Source organism: Psammomys obesus, unplaced genomic scaffold (assembly GCF_907164565.1).
Source record: "Psammomys obesus unplaced genomic scaffold, mPsaObe1.curated_primary_1811, whole genome shotgun sequence".
NCBI lineage: Eukaryota > Metazoa > Chordata > Mammalia > Rodentia > Muridae > Psammomys > Psammomys obesus.
Window position 1 is genome coordinate 5,425,467 of NW_026585643.1, and position 18,122 is coordinate 5,443,588.

Here is an 18,122-nt window from a genome sequence, read left to right on the forward strand (position 1 = left end):
CATTTTGGGGGTGGGGTGGAGAGGAGCACAGGCAAGTCTCTGGGGTTTATAAGCCCGGAAGTCTAGCTCAGTTGGTGAACTCCAGGTTCAGTGAGACATGGCGTCTCAAAATGGAGGGTCATTGAGAAAGAGGCCTGACATCAACCTTTGGCCACCACACCCATGCTCATGTATGTGGACATACGTGTGTATGCAAACATATGAATATCCATCTCCCATACAGAAACTGGCCCTGTACATTGTGCTGGTAGACCATCATACTTGTATTGTTTTTACGTGTTTGATTATGTTTCAGTCCAGCTTTTCTGTTAACTCAGAAGCTTTAGGGTCTGCCTGAGTTTTTGGTCATAACACCCTGACTGTGCCCAATGTCATCTGATCTCCGACGCTAAGCAGGGTTGGGCCTCATTAGTATGAGGGTTGGAGACAACGCTGCTTGAGGGAAATGGCCAAGGTGTCTGGCTTCCAGGTGAATCCCCAGTACTCAGCACACAGTGTGTTTTTGAAATGAGTGGTTCCTCGGTGTTGAAGTTTTGTTCATTTCTAAGCCTGTAGAAGGTTGGTGTTTGGTGCATTTAGAATATCTAATGTCAGGACTGGAGCGGAGCCCAGTGGTAGGACATTTTATTCTCAGACACGAGCTCTGGGGATTGCAGTACTTGGAGGCAGCTTAGATGGTTAGAATAGAGGTGTTTTGTGAGCACAGACACACGCAGCGGAGCTTTCTCTGTGAGCATCTTTGGAGTGAGGGGAGGCTACTAATGCTCACTGTCTGCGCTGAGGGGTGCATCAAGAGCCCTGTAGTGTGTTTAGCCCAAAGGGTCTTTGCCACGGATAAAATTGCTTTGTGTTCTGCAGTTGTGGCTGGCACAGCTGGCGCGCCATTAGATACACAAACAGAGCCCAGCAGCACGCGATGGTTCCTGCTAGAGGCGCTGGGTCTAGAATTCACACGGACTGACTCTGGCGGAGAAAGGCGCGGTAGTTCTTTTAAAAATACTCATCGCTACTTTAATAGCATCAGCACCTGCTCAGCGGCCTCAAGAGCGAAGCTATTCGTTTCTTCTGAGAATCTCTGGCGTCTGGAGCCTTGCCTTCTTCCTGGCTGCAGCTGTCTAAGCCAACAAGGTCAAATGTGCCACCGAGGCACCTTTCTGCAGGAGGACCTCGACCATCACCACCCTCAACTCCAGAGGGAAAAGAAACCCACCGACCAGTCGGACAGTGAGATCCAACATGGATGTCTTCGCTGACCTCTTCAGCCTGCCGTGCAGTGGCTCCGGGAGGTCAGCTCAGATCGTGTTTATGTTCTTCCTGGGCCTGGAGCCTGGAAGCTGAGCAAGACAAGTCTATCTGAGTGACGTCTGTAACATGGAAAGTAATTAGTAATTATTCCTTTAGAGGGTTGTCGGAGTAACTCAGAATGTTGGTTGACCGAGAGCCACACTTGCTCCTGCTATCCTGGCTTTAACTGTGCTTCCAAGGGGTGGCTGACATAAAACGTGTTTTCCCACACGCCTGTTCTGTTCACTCACACCGCTGCCTGGCCACCGCCACACCTTTGGTGTGGCAAAGCGAAGGGCTACGAGTGTCCCCTGGCGTCCCAAGGCGGAGGGAAAACCCGCTCAGCACGCATGCGCGCAGGGGAGCCTCCAGCCCCTCTTAAGAGCGGAGCGCTGCGCGCAGCCCGGCAGTCGGAGCTGGCCCGTGGCCCCGCCGGGCGAGCGTGGGGTGGCCGCGCGCTCCTCCGCCCCGGTAGCCCGAGGGACCGAAACTTCCGTGGGCGGCCCCCAGCGGAGCGCAGTGCCGGGAGCGCACCAGGGACAGGGAGAAGGGGACCGGCGGCGGGCTGCGGCAGGAGCCGGGGAGCGCAGCCCGCTGGCCCCGAGCCCAGCAGCAGCCGCGGCCGCCGCCAGCCGGGCGGGCTCCGGGACTGCAGGGGAGGTGCGGACACTCGCAGCGCCTGCAGCGGTGGCCGGAGCCATGAGGACCGAGCGCGGAGCCGAGGAGGCAGAGCGCAGCCGGCCGCCGCACTTGCCGCCGGGAGCTCGGCGCGCCTTGCCCGCCGCCTTCGCCGCTTCCCGACCGGGAGGTGAATAGAGGGGGAGCGCACCCACCCACGGGACTCCGACCCCGGAACGCCCCAGCCGCGCGGCCTGCCTCCTAGTCGGCAGCAAGGCGTCCCCTCGGGGATGCGCGGGAAGGCCGGATCGCAAGTCAGGCAGGACTCCAGGAACGCTCCTTCGGTGATGCCCCTGTGAAGGCAGAGTCTAGGGGGACCGGCTCACTCTCAAGGAGGATGCCTTAGACCCTGGCTCTGCAGCCTGCGCTTCGCGACAGAGGGGAGTGGCCCTCACGGAAAGCCTCTGGGGCCGCCACCGAGCCATAACTTCTCGGGGGAGATCTGTGTCCTCTAGAGACATCACCGGTGCCCAGGGCAGTGCCATGTGGGGCGGACGCTGCTCACCCTCTACCTCCTCCGGGCACCGCGCGTCGCTGCTGCAGCTGCTGCTGGCCGCGCTGCTGGCGGCGGGAGCGCGGGCCAGCGGCGAGTACTGCCACGGCTGGCTGGACGCGCAGGGCGTCTGGCGCATCGGCTTCCAGTGCCCTGAGCGCTTCGACGGCGGCGACGCCACCATCTGCTGCGGCAGCTGCGCGCTGCGCTACTGCTGCTCCAGCGCCGAGGCGCGCCTGGACCAGGGCGGCTGCGACAACGACCGCCAGCAGGGCGTAGGGGAGCCTGGCCGGACAGACCGAGAAGGGCCGGACAGCTCGGCAGGTAGGGCAGCAGCCGTCTGGGGCGGGGGCGGGAGGGGCTGCTTTGCCTGGGCAACAGGGACCTGGAAGCCTGGAGATTTTAGGAAAGGGCCTGGGAACAAAAGCCCGAGTTTTTTCTTTTGTTTGTTTGTTTGTTTTCCCTACTCATTAACTTTGTGTGAAGTCACACAGAACTCGAGACAAAACGCGTTGTTTCTGTTGGCTTCCACTAGACTTCATTTATTGAGAATACGCAAGGAAATGGCAAGGGTGCATCCCTCTGGAGAAGGCCCGTCTTCAAAGGCTTCTCCTCCGAGGGTCCTCAGAAGGAAGGTAGGGGATGGATTCCCGTGGGTGACACACCTTTTTCACACCCAGTCTCACCCGGAGGAGCCAGTGCAGGGCTCCCAGTGACCGTGAGGCCTCTGGGAATCTAGATTGGTCTCCTTAGGCAGACTTGATAGACAGGACACTGCAACGGTGCCCGGCCTTGCTCGTTGAGACTTGGATAATTTGTTAATAGTCAAAGCCAGATTTTGAAAATAAGCCTGTAAAATAATTTAGTTCATTGCATTTCCTCAAAGGAGAGGCTGCCAAATTGTGTGTGTGTGTGTAGTGTGTGTGTGTGTGTGTGTGTGTGTGTGTGTGTGTGTGTGTGTGTAAGTGCTTCAGGCTTGGAGTTGCCTGAGCATTGGCACAGGTGGTTTCTGGTTTATAGAGCAGCCTCCCGCCCAGAGGCTTTTCACTGACATTCTCTTTGCAGGCGAGCACTTTGTAAGTTTGCGACTCCTACAGTTCCACTGACTTGAGTCTGAAGAGAGGAGAACTTAGGGTCATTCTAGAGAAGGTTCCAGCTCAGCTTCGCAGAGTGTGTGGTCTGGGAATAAAGCCTGGAGAAACGAGCCAAATTGCTACAATAAGGTGTCTGTTGAGTTGGGCTTGTTCATAATGCCTAAAAACTCAGGATGGCATTGGCCAGAGCTGGAGGCAGCAGCTTTCTCATCCAGCTGGTACTGGGCATGGGCACCCTTTACTGTGCTCCTAAATTTTCCCTTTAAGCCTCCTGCTCCTTTCACAGTTCTTCTTTAGGGAAGGACAACACACCCAATTAAGCCTTTGGGGTAGGGGGTGGGGGCTTCTGGTAGCACCGCATTCTTTTACTCTTGTAGAGTTATTTACACTTCCAATTAAAAATCCTGGAAAGAGAACAGTTATTTCTCCCCAAAACTCATTATGTGGGCTGAGTGGTTTCAGCTAGTTTTCGCTATCGTATTGGAGGTAAAACTTACCTGTGTGTTTTTTGTTGTTGTTCTTGTTGTTGTTTACTTCTTATAACCTGCGGGGGCTGGTATCTCAGCATAGGGAGTGGAATATTTATAGTGTGTGTAGGAGAAAGCGTGGCTTTCACTGCTCCAGTCCTGGACTTGGCCTGCAGTGTTGGCATAACGAGAGCAGTACAGCTGTGGGAGCCAGCTGGGCTGCAGACGGCAGCTAGCCTTCCGGTCTGCTGAGGGCACCCTGGGTGTGGTGAAGTGGCTCTGCTCTGCAGTGGCCACTGCCCAGTTACAAGCCTATTTCTCTGTGATTCTGTGTGGTATGCAAACGATGCTATCTCCCAGGACATAGGTGGCAAAGGCCTCGAGTTCAAGTCCCAGCGTCTCACATTCACTCCCACTCCTGCCCAAAAGTGGGGAACTGAGTCTGGAACAAACCAGAAAATACAGCAGTTTCTTGAATGTAGTAGAATTTTACGGAAGTAGCTCAGAGGCTCTCCGGAGGCTCCTCCTGCCTGTTTTCGTCCTGAACAGGCTGTGGGACAGCTCGCTCACATGGCTTGCTAGCTCTGTGTGGTTGTCATTCCTATGGCTCCCACAGTTTAAAAAAAATTTATTTTAAAAAATAAATTATACTAAAATATAGCATATTATTAAAATATACATTAAGACAAAGTCTCACTTTATAGGCCGGGCTGGCCTTGAACTCAAATACAGTTTTCTTGTCTCAGCTTCCCAAGGGCTGAGGTTAAAGCTGTGAGACACCGTGCCAGGTTCCCGAAAAGATTTTTTTTTATGAAAATAATTTTAAAATGAAGTTCATTATTCTACTGGTTTTGCTAACAGGCTTTTATGGTTATTGTGTGGTTTTATTTGTCAGAATGGCTTAGTACCCACTGGCTCGTCTCATCCTTCCCTCTTCCTCCGACTCATCCTCAGCCTCTGATAGCCTTTCTATGCTCTACTTTTATGAAGATGGGTTTTTAGATGGGTTTTTTTCTTTTAGATTTGTGCACTTCTTTACTATTTTATATATATATATATGTATATATATTATAAAAAACATATGTATATACACACGTATATACTTTTTATCTGTTGTGTGTGTGTGTGAGGCAAAGAGAGAGGACACGCGCACACATGCACACGCGCTGAGTGTGCATAAGGAAGTCTGGAGTTCAGAAGACAACTTAGAGGAGCTGGTTCTCCCCTTCTTGAACTCAGGTCACTGGGCTTGGTGGCAAGAGCCTTTTTGTGCTGAGGCACCTCCTTGGCTCAGAGTGTGTTTTGTTCTTCCCCTTCCCCGTGCTCTCCAATGTTTTAGTTTCTGTTGGAAATGACAGTGGCTCAGAATCTGACCTAAGTTATTTGTTTCGTTGTTGTTATTGTTTTGTTTTTTATTGTTCTGCCTATAAGAAAAGAAACTTGTTAAAAATAATGGCAAAAAGAAGTCGAGGAACATGGAAAACTTACTAGAAGAAAAAGGGGGATTCAGGGAAGTGTAAACTCATTTCCGTTCAGACCCCATGGCTGCCTGCTAGGGAAGACTTACATTTATTTAGGCTGCTTGGCCACTGTGGGATCGCCTAGATCAAGCCTGTGCTTTGCCAATTTGGATATGGGTGTCTGTTGTTGTATTAGGGGAATGTAAGTGGGATAACGAAGTTTAGCTTCCAGGGGCCTTGCATTGCCTGTGGGGCCTTGGCAGCTCTCCAAAGCACTTGGCCATGGAAGTTGCATCTTGTGTACCTCTGACCTGTGACCAAGCTGGCCTGGCCTCTGTCCTTCGCTTCTGAGGGTCAGTTGTACATCTGTCCCTGGCCTTTGCTGGCCACTGTGTTACCAGCACTGTGATGTTCTGGCGTGAATCATAACGCTAACTCTCTGTTCTTTCTCCAGTCCCCATCTACGTGCCATTCCTCATCGTCGGCTCTGTGTTTGTTGCCTTCATCATCCTCGGTTCCCTCGTAGCAGCATGCTGTTGCAGATGTCTCCGGCCAAAACAGGACCCCCAGCAGAGCAGAGCCCCGGGGGGCACCCGACTGATGGAGACCATCCCCATGATCCCCAGTGCCAGCACTTCCAGGGGCTCATCCTCTCGTCAGTCCAGCACGGCTGCCAGTTCCAGCTCCAGCGCGAACTCGGGGGCCCGGGCTCCCCCAACGAGGTCACAGACCAACTGCTGCTTGCCCGAGGGAACCATGAACAATGTATATGTCAACATGCCCACGAATTTCTCCGTACTGAACTGTCAGCAGGCCACCCAGATCGTACCCCATCAAGGCCAGTACCTGCACACTCCATATGTAGGGTATGCCGTACAACATGACTCTGTGCCCATGACGCCAGTGCCGCCATTCATGGATGGCCTGCAGCCCAGCTACAGACAGGTGCAGCCCCCCTTTGCCCACACTAACAGTGAGCAGAAGATGTATCCTGCGGTGACCGTATAGCCTGCAGGTCACCCACTAGACTCCTGTGTGAGACTGAGCAAAACAGGGCCAGAGGCTTGCACCGGAAGTCAGCACAAGTTGGTGGTGTTTTCATCACTGTCCTTCTGGATAGCTTCCTGTGCCCCTAGCCTGTTGAGAAGAACAGCACACAGAGCAGCGGTCTCTGTGCATGTATTTTGAGTCAAAGTGGAAAACCACAGCCCCTGGAATTGCCACCTCCATCCTCAAGCATGTGACACATGCTTGAGCCCCTAAGTGTCCTTGAGGGGTGGCTGCCAGAGTCAGAGGTTACAGTCAGAGGTTGTACTAGGCCGTTCTTTCTTTCTTTCTGTTTCAGCCGCACCAGAGAACGCCTGTTACCTCCCCTTTACCTGCGCTGAGTTTTGTTTTGTTTTTGTTGTGTTGTTTTTTTTTTTTAAATCAGTGTTCAAGGCTGAAAGGAGATGTAAATTATATAATTATTATGAAAAGAAGCCAGCTTGAACTCTGAGACTAGTCATCAGCCTCAGTGTTCTGGAGGCATGTCTTAATTTCACTGTACAAGATATAGTCTGTCTATTTTTACGCTTTTTGGGGAGGCTATTTTGTGGGGTTTTTTTTGATAATTGTGTGTGGAGATCGTATTATGAAGTTAAAGAGCTGGAAAGAAAATGTATTATCTAGTGAAGGTATTCAGAATTCTGTGGGCAGAGTGGCACTGAATCCATTCACCCCTTTTTTTCTGTGGAGCCCTTTTATTTCCTGGCTCTACAGCGGACCTGAGATGTAATTTGATGCTTTTTTTTTTAAATTGAAATCATGAGCTGCTGCTCTCCAAGTTACTTTTAACTTTGCCATGTGCTATGGCCTGGTGCTTGGTTTTGTTCTGCCAGGCTGCAGGATCTCCTTGTCTAACTAGCCCCGAGGGCAGGAAATTGTCGATGTGTTGATGATGATCAGTAAAAAAAAGGCAAGGCAATGTGCTGCGGAAATGCTCAGTGTAGGTCGTCAGCCATCCTGGGGACACGGGTGGCACTCAAACCTCAGACATGAACCACTTTGCAACTCTGGAGGCTTTTTTATACTCTCGTTTTCAGAATGGTTTACTCTTCCAGCAGCAGGAAATCCAGAAGAAAAGATCTTCATGGAGACATGGGATCCCTGTCCTTTTTCCTCCCCAGTCTTCAACAAGCTCTGTATTCAATGCCAATGTTTTTAAGTTATCAAATTCAAGTGAATTTGTATGTTGATCACTTATGAAAAAAAAAAGTTTAAATATGTTGTAAGTAAGTTTCCAACTGCTAGCAAAGCCAAAATTTGTTAAATAACTGTGAAGGTTGGTCTTTTGTACATTCTACCCACAGCGTCGTTCATCTAGCCTTCTGTCAGCTGTCAATCATCTCATGATGACAGGAATAATGTCACATTAGTGCTGGCGGTTGGTATCAGCAGAGGTAGGAATCAAAGATCTTTAATAACCAAAGCAGGAGAAAATCATTTAAAATTTTTTAATAAATATTTTATGGTGTGAGTTCCTTGGGGGATGCTTGTTTTACAGTTAGTCCTTGTTAGTGGAGCACAGTTACACAGAATCATCTCTGCTGTTTTGGGGGCCGTGAGCCTTGCTTGCTTACGCAGTTGCTGGTATCTAGGAAGGTCAGGTGTGTCTGTGGCAAACAGTGACACATAAAAACTGGTCGCCCCCCCCCGCCCTCTTTGAGGACCTCCTGTCATCATGGCAATGTGAAGTTTAGGAGCTGGTCAACTGCCCCAACGAAGCTATGGCTGGCACTTCACAAACCCTTGAGCAAGGCCGGTCTCCAACAAGGCCTTGTGTACATACTTGTTTAGTATTACATCTGTTTAGCGTATATGTGTGTGCAGTGACACACCTGTGGAGGCCGGAGGACAATCTGTGGGAGTCAGTTTTCTCCTTCTATCCTGTGAGTCCCAAGGATCCAGTGCAAGTTATCGCCAGGCCTGGCGCAAGCACCTTTATCCACTGAGCCGTCCTGCCAGCCCCAAACCTGACTTACCTGACTTATAAAGACTGAAATTTCAATTCCATGAAATTTCAATGTCACAAAGTAGTTTTCACCCCAGCCCCTTCCTCCAACCACCTCAAAGGGTAAAATCCAGCTTAGATACTACTGCCACAAAGCCAGGCAACAAGCCGGTGTTGCGCAGGGAGTCGGAGGCGGCAGCTCTTAATCTGACCACCAGGCTCTGCTCCATGCAAGGTGACCTCTGTGCATTTCTGAAGCAATGGATGGCCATGCGTGCTCATATGAGACTGTCGGATTTCTTTGCTTTTCTGTGTTGGTGAAAGCGTAAATGAAATGGGAGTAAAACCATTTAGTCTTTCTAAAGGTGACGTCACTAGATGCAATTGCAGAGATTTTGGGGAGGAAACGGAGAGAGCTAGCAAGCACAGTGGAAGTACAAACACCTAGTTTCAGCATGCCTTCCTTGCTCTCTTGGGATTATAAAAATTCTGAACTTCTATGATGTAATTTGCATTCAGTTGAAACATTTTACAGTCCTTCTAAAAGGGGGCTCATTTACTGATGGAAAAATAGTCACATATTTTTTTTCTTAAATTAATTTATTTTTTATAAATTACAGTTTATTCACTTTGCATCCTTCCCTCTCTCTGTAGCCCTCTCCCTCATTCCCTCCCAATCTCACCTTTCCTCCCTCATCTTCTCCTACACCCCTCCTCCAGTCCATTGATAGGGGAGGTCTTCCTCCTTTTCCCTCTGACCCTAGCCTATCAGGTCTCATCAGGACTGGCTGAATTGTCTTCCTCAGTGGACTGGTAAGGCCACCCCTCCCTCAGGGTGAGGTGATCAAAGACCCAGCCACTGGGTTCATGTCCCATTACTAGGGAACCCCTTGGACACTGAGCTGCCATGGGATTCTAGGTTATCTCCATGAATGGTCCTTGGTTGGAATATCAGTCTCAGAAAAGGCTCCTGTGCCCAGATTTTTTTGTTCTGTTGCTCTCCTTGTGAAGCTCCTGTCCCCCTATTTCCCCCTTCTTTCATAAGAAAGCACTCTGCACTCTGCCCAAAGTTTGGCTGTGAGTCTCAGCATCTCCTTCAATACCTTGCTGGGTAGAGTCATTCAGAGGCTCTCTGTGGTAGGCTCCTGTCCTGTTGCCTGATTTCTCCCTCTTCTGATGTCTATTCTATTTGTCTTTCTGAGTGAGGATTGATCATCTTACCCAGGATCCTCCTTCTTGCTTAGCTTCTTTAGGTGGACAGGTTTTAGTATGTTTATCATGTACTATATGTCCAATATCCACTTATAAATGAGCATATACCGTGTGTGTCTTTCTGCTTCTGGGATACCTCACTCAGGATGATCTTTTTCAGTTCCCACCATTTTCTACAATGTTTAAGCTGGTGGCATTGACTCATGCAGATAGTGGGGATTTTCTAGATTTTAGGAGGGAAAAATCAGATCTTTGCAAGGAAGAAGAAACTAACCAGAAAGTGTGGGCCTAGCATGGTAGCTCAGGCTTGTAATATCAGAACTTGGAAGGCAGTGGCAGGGGGATTGCCACGAGTTCAAAGTCAGCCTGATTCAGAGTGATTTTGGTATAAACAAGTGTGATCTGGACCTGGTGGCTCGTCACTGTACTGCAGTACCAGCACTTAGGAATCTAAGGCAGGACTGTTTGACTCCAAGCAAAGCAAAACAAAACATTAGTGGCAATCCCACAGCTACCATTTCCACGGCAGGCGAAAAGTTAAGATGCGTCAATATCAGGCTGGGGTGTAGCTCACTACATCCTGGTGGGAGGCCTTGTTTCATCCCCAGTACAAAAAATAATGACGTCAGCACCCAGCGTGGTCATCCAGAGGAGACTAGTGTGACCCTGAGTTTATTCTGCAGCATGCCTCTTCCTTCCTCTCCACACCCTTAGCAAGTTCCCATAGGCACCTTGTGCTCATGCTCTCGAGATTGCAGAGTTTTATTTCCCAAGCTCAGCAACCCATATGTTCCTTGTTTTGTTATGAATTAGGATCTTTGATTCCCTCAGAACAAAGTTTGTAATGACAATCAAGCCATATGCCCATAAATGCCCTGGACTGTGGGAGGGAGATAGAATGGTGCTCAAGGCTGAGGTCAGAAGGACTTCAGGGTCGGATGCTCTCTCTCCTCAGGCAGCCCCACTTTGAACCAGCAGAGTGGCCTTTGTTACAGTGCCAGCTCTGCAGCCCACAAACGCATGGTGCGGTTTCTTGAAGTGGCTCAGCCAACTGATACATGGTGCGCACATGTGTTTGCAGTTGCTTGAGCTTCCTAGATGCCAAGGAATAAAGTTAATGGACTTTAGAATCGTGCCTCTTGTTAACTCAGCCTGGTCTGTCAGAATGGCTGGCCTGGAGAATGTGGTTTTTACTGTGGTGCCCAGGGCAGACCTCCTTGTGTGGTTTAGAATCAGATCCTGCTGATCTCTGGAAGGAGGGTGACCATCGTCAGACAGAGAAATCAGACTGTGCTGTTGGTCTTTTGGGCAAAATGCAAGCTTACAAGCATTTCTTAGAGGACTTCACTGAACTGAAGTTCAAAATAATAACAAACAATAATGTATCTGCATTAATGGCTCATTGGACTTCCAGGAATTAAAAAAAAAAAAAAAAAAGGTCACGTGCTGCTTATGCTCGTGCTTTTCGAGCACTAGAACAATCAAAGCCCCTGAAGGGCTTCCCAGTGTGGCGAGGGTAAAGGTCTGTGCAGAAAGCCCTCAATGCGCTTACACACATTAGACACCTACAGGGACTCTCTGGAGCATGCCAGAGAAAGAGCAGGGGGCAGAGAGGGCTGGTCAAGGCCACTGGGCAGCGCAGAGTGCTGCACATTCTCTGCGCTGCACATTCACAGCACTTTTCATGCTTAATGGGATAGTCCAAGAACACAAGGAGGGTTGACAAAATTCCAGAAGCCCATGTGTCCAGAGGACTGCCGACAGCACAGGAGGACGCCTTCCTGAGTGCCCATTGCCACTCCAGCCTCTCCCTCCCCTTTCTTCTCCCCCTCCTTCCTCCACACAAATCAGTAGACATTTCTTTGTCTTCTCAAAATGTTTCTTTATTAATTAAGAAGCACACATGTTCCTCTTATTCCAGTGCCTTCCAGGGATTCAGAATTGGAAACTAGCTGGGTGGTGGCTCACACCTCTGATCCCAGCATTCAGGAGGCAGAGACAGAGGCAGAGGATCTCTGTGAGCTCGAGGCCAGCATGGTCTACAGAGTGAGTTCCAAGACAGCCAAGGCTAAAGATAAAAACCCTGTCTTGAAAATCAAAACAAGGTAAAATGAACAAACAAACAAACAAACAAAAAGAATTGGAAACGGCTAGAGAGATGGCTCAGCAGTTAAGAGCACTGGCTGCTTCCAGAGAAACTGGGTTCAAATCCCAGCACCCACGTCAACCTCACAGCTGTCTGCAACTCCAAGATCTGACATCCTCACAACAGACATACACGCAAGCAAAACTCCAGTGCACATAAAATGGAAAAACAGATAGGTTAATTAACATTTTTAAAAACTTTTAAGAAACTGGAAACTATTAAATCTCTTCCCAAAAGCTGCAGCAATGGCTCCTGAACATTTCAGGGCCTTGCTTTACTGCCCTCCTTCAGTTCTGTTCTTCCGTGCAGAGTCAGTGATCAGTGAAAAGCAGAAGAGGTAACCTAGGAAAACCCTCAAGTTACTCACATTAAGACATTGACTGTAAAACCTCCACGCTGTGAAAGAATGTTTTGGGGGTTTGAGACAAGGTCTTCCATATAGCTCAGGCTGGCCTGGAATTCACTATGTAGCCCAGGCTGGGCCTCAAACTTCCGGCAGTCCCCCTCCTCCAGCTTCCCTTGTGCAGAGATTACAGTTGTGAACCAATTCCAGCTGTAGCACTGTAAAGTTTTGCTAAAGACCTGGCTCTGACAGTCATTTTATCTCCCAGAGCTGCATCTTCCAAATGTCTGCAACATTTATTATACCCAGAGTCAAGCGACCTACACTCAACTCACAAATGCCCAGAGCAAGAAATTAAAAAGTAAGGCTCTAAAAGCCTTCTAAGTGAAAAATGATGATGGCCTTTTGCTGTTCCTGGCACCTCACTTCCCCTTCCATAATGGGGTGACTGCCCAGCAGATCCTGGAAGAGTGAGCAAGGCAGGAATGGCTGGGGATGGAGGCCTCGGGTGAGCCCTGAGAAACAGGCCTCTCAGGAGACAGCTTCAGTGAGACAGCTTGCTTAACTGTGGGGAACAAAGGCTATTTAAACCTTTGGGGAGTAGGCAGAGGCTTTCAGGGTGAGTATATATCTTTGGCTGGGAGCCAAGGTGCTGGAAATGCCTTATTTGCATAAAGAGGAATTCCAGGTGCTTGCTGAACAGGACCTTACAAGGAGAGAGGAAGTTTACCCAATAACCTGGCCACCAGGCTACATGACCACCTTAAGGGTGGCATAGGTGGGGTCTGTAAGGCTACATTTGCCAGGAGGAAATGATCCTACCCCCCCCCCCCCGCCAGCCTCAAGACAAGATTTTCGGGATTTGGCTGCCCCTCGACCTCACTCTTGCTCCTGGCCAGCTTCACTGGTTGCATGGCTCTTGGGGCCCCACAGCCTTTTTAGATTAATTTTGAACATAGAAACTTGGATTTTAATTTCAGCCATCTTGATGGCATTTAGAAAAACCATACCTTAGTGACATACTTTGATTTAAGAGACTGAATAACCACAGACCACTGATTGTCATTTGTAACTATAATAATATAAGATTGCTACATGTGTGCATGTATGTGTAAAGACAAATTTTGGGATGTTTCAGGCAATGGATTGTTCATCTGTGGGAGGCTCATACAGGACTCTCAGGTGCTTAGCTTGCCCTGAATCATGTAGGATCAGGCAAAACCAATTTAGAATCTCTTCTAGTGAGTGCCCAGTGGCCTCTGAAGACAGCCCAGTCTCTCTGAACCTGAGGACTGTAGTTCTCGCTTCTGGATGACATATTACATGTTATATAACAACTGCACTCATAAATACACAGTCCAACTCCTATTTAGATGCTCTTAATCTGTTCAGTATAGAGAAATGCATGTGTTTATGTGAACAAATATATCAAACAGAGAAAGAACCCTGGAAGCAACTTAGGGCAGGGTTCTTGATTTTCTTCCACAAGCCAATCAAGTGTTATACTGGGTTCATCTAAATGTCTTGTTTTTGAGCTGGTTCTCTCTGAACCCTGCCAGTACTTTCTCTTTAGACGTGTCTGGTGGCCCAGTCTTATTTCCTTACAATGTTGGGTTCATAACCCACAGGGGTTCTCTCTCTGGCAAGGCTAGTCATCTGGAGCCTTCTCTTGGACAGATCCAGATTCAGGAAATCACAGAGTGAGAGTTGGGCTGGGGCTGACTGAATGCTAGCACCACACACACACACACACACACACACACACACACACACACTCGCATGTTGCGCACGCACACACACACTATACCACATATACTCTCCCCAATAACTTTACATTATAAAACATGTAATTTTTATTGTTAATTTTAGTTGTGACTGATACAGAATCATTTTGTTAAACATTTCTATCCAGGTAATTGCAAGTGCAAAACCATCGGTGTCTAGCTCAACAGAGCATCACCCAGATAAGAAGGTTGGAAGTTCTCTTCTTGGGGACATGAGCTGAGCCTGGTGTTGAGCCTCATATATGAAATTACACAGTGTGGAGTCCTTTGTGTCTGTATTTCCTTCCATGTTACCACCACTGTTGGACAGAACAACAGTTTGTGTCTTTTAATTGTGGCAGGTATTTCATTGTCGGACTCTTGCCTAATTAGCTTTCCTACTGGTGATGGAAATCCGAGGTATTTTTCATTTGAGACTGCGTCTTGGAGAATGTGGCTCTCGGCTCCCTCAGATGGGGCTCCAGGGGCTGGATTGCCGTATTCCATCATGCTTGCTTAGAGCTCAGCAGCTAGCCATTTTTGACACTTGGGGCCTTTGGGGAAGCAACAGTTATAATTTGGCTAGCAGATGAAGATGTGTACACGTGTGCCTGCGTGTGTGTGTGTGTGTGTGTGTGTGTGTATGATTTTGTCTGGGGTTGGAGATGGAACCCAGAGCCTCACCTACACTAAGCATGTGTTCTACTACTGAGCCACATTCTGGCCCAGGCAAAAAGACTTTTTTTTTTTTAAAGATTTATTTATTTATACACATGCGCACTCTATTTGCATGTATGCCTTCATGACAGGAGACAGCATCAGATCCCATTATAGATGGTTGTGAGCCACCATGTGGTTTCTGGGAATTGAACTCAGGACCTCTGGAAGAGCAGACAGTGCTCTTAACCACTGAGCCATCTCTCCAGCCCGCAAAAAGACTTTTAACCATAGAAAATAATGCACAAAGAAACACTTTTGGAAAGTTTTTTTTGGGGGGAGGGATGAAAAGCAATTTCTCTGTAAGTAATTTAGAATAGTTCAAATCAAAACACATTTAAAAGAATCAGAGTAGATGGGAAGATTTTCAGCCTCACTCAACTCTGTGAACGACTCTATAATGTTACAGAAATTGTTGGAGAATGCCACTCAGATCTGCTCAGGAGGAGATGGTGCCCAGAGTTCAGCAGAGACACCTTCCCTTTAAACAACTATTGCTCTGGAATCTCAAGTCCAGAGCACTTAACTGCAGCTGGTGATGGAGGACTGAGGTCAGTCTTCAAGAATTTTAAATAATTTTATTTATGATTGTGGCACACTGTTAATGAATACTCAAGAGCTTGCCGAGTGGGTTCCTAAAGAAAAGGGTTTTAGCCTCCGTTGAAAATACTGGGATTGTTGGCTTTGTCAGCCTGACAGGCCCTGGGATCACCTGGGAAGAGTCTTGATGAGGAGATGTCTACATTAGGTAGGACTGTGGGCGTGCCTGTGTGGGACCGTCTTAAGTTCACTGACGGAGGAGCCTGCCCACTGTGGGTAGCACCATTCCTTAGGTCCTGAACTGTGTGGAGAAGAAAGTGTGGTGAGCACGAGCAAGCACAAATGCATTTATTTCTCGCTGTTCCTGACCGTGGGTGTGACGCGACTAGCTATTTGAAGCTCTTGCCTCTCCCACCACGGTGGAAGAATAACCTGGAATTATAGCTGAAATAAACTCCGTTCTCCTTAGGAGGCAGCTTTATAGCAAACATTTTAGATAATTTTGTCAATGAAAAGAAGATCTATAGTGTGAATTTTCCACTTGTGGCATAATAACAGGCTTTAAACCTTTCAGATTTGGGTGCCAGGGCCATAGATGAGTGGTAGCATGCTTGCCTAGCCTTGTCTAGTGGCTCTGCATCTGACTCCTAGTGCTGCCAACAACGTGCAGGGAGATGAACCAGGAAGGAATATTGTTATAGACACAGTTCTTTCCTTTAGTTGACACATCAGAACCTGGTGTGGCCTTCTGGAGCTTTTTATCATGAAGTGGGCATGGATACAGTAACTGCTTATGGGTGGGGAAGGAAATTCCAAAATAAAACATGATCCAGTCCTCTGTTTTAACCGAAGGTTTATTTGAAATGGGTTTGTGCAGACATCTACCAGTTAACAGGACTGTTCAAAGCCACTGGCCAATAAAACCGGTGTACAAGAAGACATCTTCGGCATGTCCCGTCCAGGAGGGAGACTGAGTTCATGCCACCATACTTAACATTGTTGTCACTTCAACAAGCAGACGACATTAACAGCACTGAAAATCATTATGGTTCCAGAGAGAAGGAATAAAAACCTTCATGTGCCTCGGAGGTGCTTCACTTATCTGCTGCGAGCCAGTTTAACAAGGCCCCAGCCAGCTTCCCTCTGCACGGCTATATTAAGACTGGTCCTTGGTAAACACTACTAGAGCAATCTCAGAACAGATGTAACAGGAGACAGGGGGGCACATGGTTTTGCTCACATCAGAGACATACCCTCACTGTGGGTTCAGTGACAGGTAAGGATGTGGGACCCTTGCTTTGCACGCTGCGTTGCTCTAGGGAGGGAGGCCCAGATGCAGGAGTCCTGGTGCTTGCCTGCTCTTGGCCATCCTTGGCAAGAAGGGAAAGGGAGCAGTTTATGACTGGAAACCAGACAAGTCTGTACTAGCACGGGGCTCTCTGTAATTCATAGGGTAATTGTCCATAGTTATGGGATATGCTGCTGGGATCTTGCTGGAAGGAGAGGAAACGCTGTGACCAGGCTCTCTCTCCTTTCTCTCTCTCTCTCTCTCTCAGTTGGTGTCTGCTGCTTGCCCTGTAAGCACATACCAAGCTACCTCTAGGAACACAGCTGGATCCAGTCCAACCCCATGGCTCTTTAGCTTTTCTTTCTTTTCCACACAGGAAATCAGAAGATCTTACCTGCACAAAGCTTTTATTTATTTTATTTTATAGGATCTTGCTTGTGGGCCAGGCTGGCCTCCAACTCTTGATTCACCTGCCTCTGCCTCCAAAGTGCTGGGATCACAGGCCTGTACCACCAGGAAGGGCTCCCAGCTTTTGATAAGCCCTCTTGACCCCTCTCTCCCTCACCCCCACCACCCTCGCTTCCCAGGGCAAGATTGTTTGGGTAGTGATGCTATTTCAACTTTCTTCTTCCTATTTCTGCCATAAATCACAGCCACCTGACACTTTGTTCCTGACTTCTCAAACAAGCAGGTCTCCTTCCTTTCTTGAGCCAGGTCAGAAGAGATGCCTGTGGGCTAATCCTGTGAGCATGTTTTTCTTGGTCCCATGCCTGGGAGAGGGAGCAGAGGAGCTATCTCAGAGGCAGCGAGAGCAGGAGCTTGTCATCTGAAAAGGAGCCAGCCTGGGTGGAAAAAGAATCGCTCCTTTGTCTCCTCTCCCTGGGGACTGCTGAGGTGTTCCTCAGGCTAAGCTAGGCTGGGGGTGGGGATCTCCCCTCTTTGCTCATGGCATTGGGTAGCAGCTTGACTCCTTGGATTTGTGTTTCTTCCACACCCACCTTCTTTTCTTATGCAAGAATCACCCATCCTGGTGCACGGGGAGCTTAAACAGAAGCGAAACATGAGGCTTGGTATTCGGTGAAGCTCGGGGAGGGAGAGATGGACATGGGTACTGAGGGGGGAGATGCATGAATGAAAGCCACCAGACAGTAGGTCGAGTATTGGTCTTTCTCTTTTAGGCACACCTAACAGTCCATTGTGAAATTCTTGGGCCTGTATCTCTGCTGCCCAGGGAAAACCCTTGATGAGGACCTTCTATTAAGGCTAGCCCGAGTTCATCTCCCCTACTTGATGGACACAGATAACAGCTTTGAGGCCACCACAGAATTACCAACACAGCCAACTGATGCACACTTTCTTATTTTGAGGGGCCTTTATTTCAGCTTTCCTATGGTCATTACATTTAAGCACATACATGCAGAGGGTATGAGAGGGGACGCCATCTCTCATTTGCTTTTTGAGATGGGGTCTTCCTATGGAGCCCAGGTTGGCCTAGAACTCACTGTGTAGTCTGGGTTGATCTCTAATTCTGGTTCCTCCTCGGCATCCTGGGGGCTGGGATCACAGCGTGCACTATCTCACCAGATGGCATGCCATCTTTTGATTTGACCTGATAAACCTATGTCTTTGCTAAATTATCACTTCA

General features: G+C 48.6%; 1 protein-coding gene across 1 annotated transcript; it reads left to right on the plus strand.

Moving 5' to 3' along the window:
- The first annotated feature begins 1,698 nt into the window (after positions 1-1,698).
- Positions 1,699-8,011, plus strand: Shisa2 (shisa family member 2). Its single transcript, XM_055617827.1, has 2 exons — positions 1,699-2,779; positions 5,931-8,011. Exons 1-2 carry the CDS (start codon positions 2,446-2,448, stop codon positions 6,482-6,484), a joined length of 888 nt encoding a protein of 295 aa, XP_055473802.1. The 5' UTR covers positions 1,699-2,445; the 3' UTR covers positions 6,485-8,011.
- Positions 8,012-18,122: the final 10,111 nt, after the last annotated feature.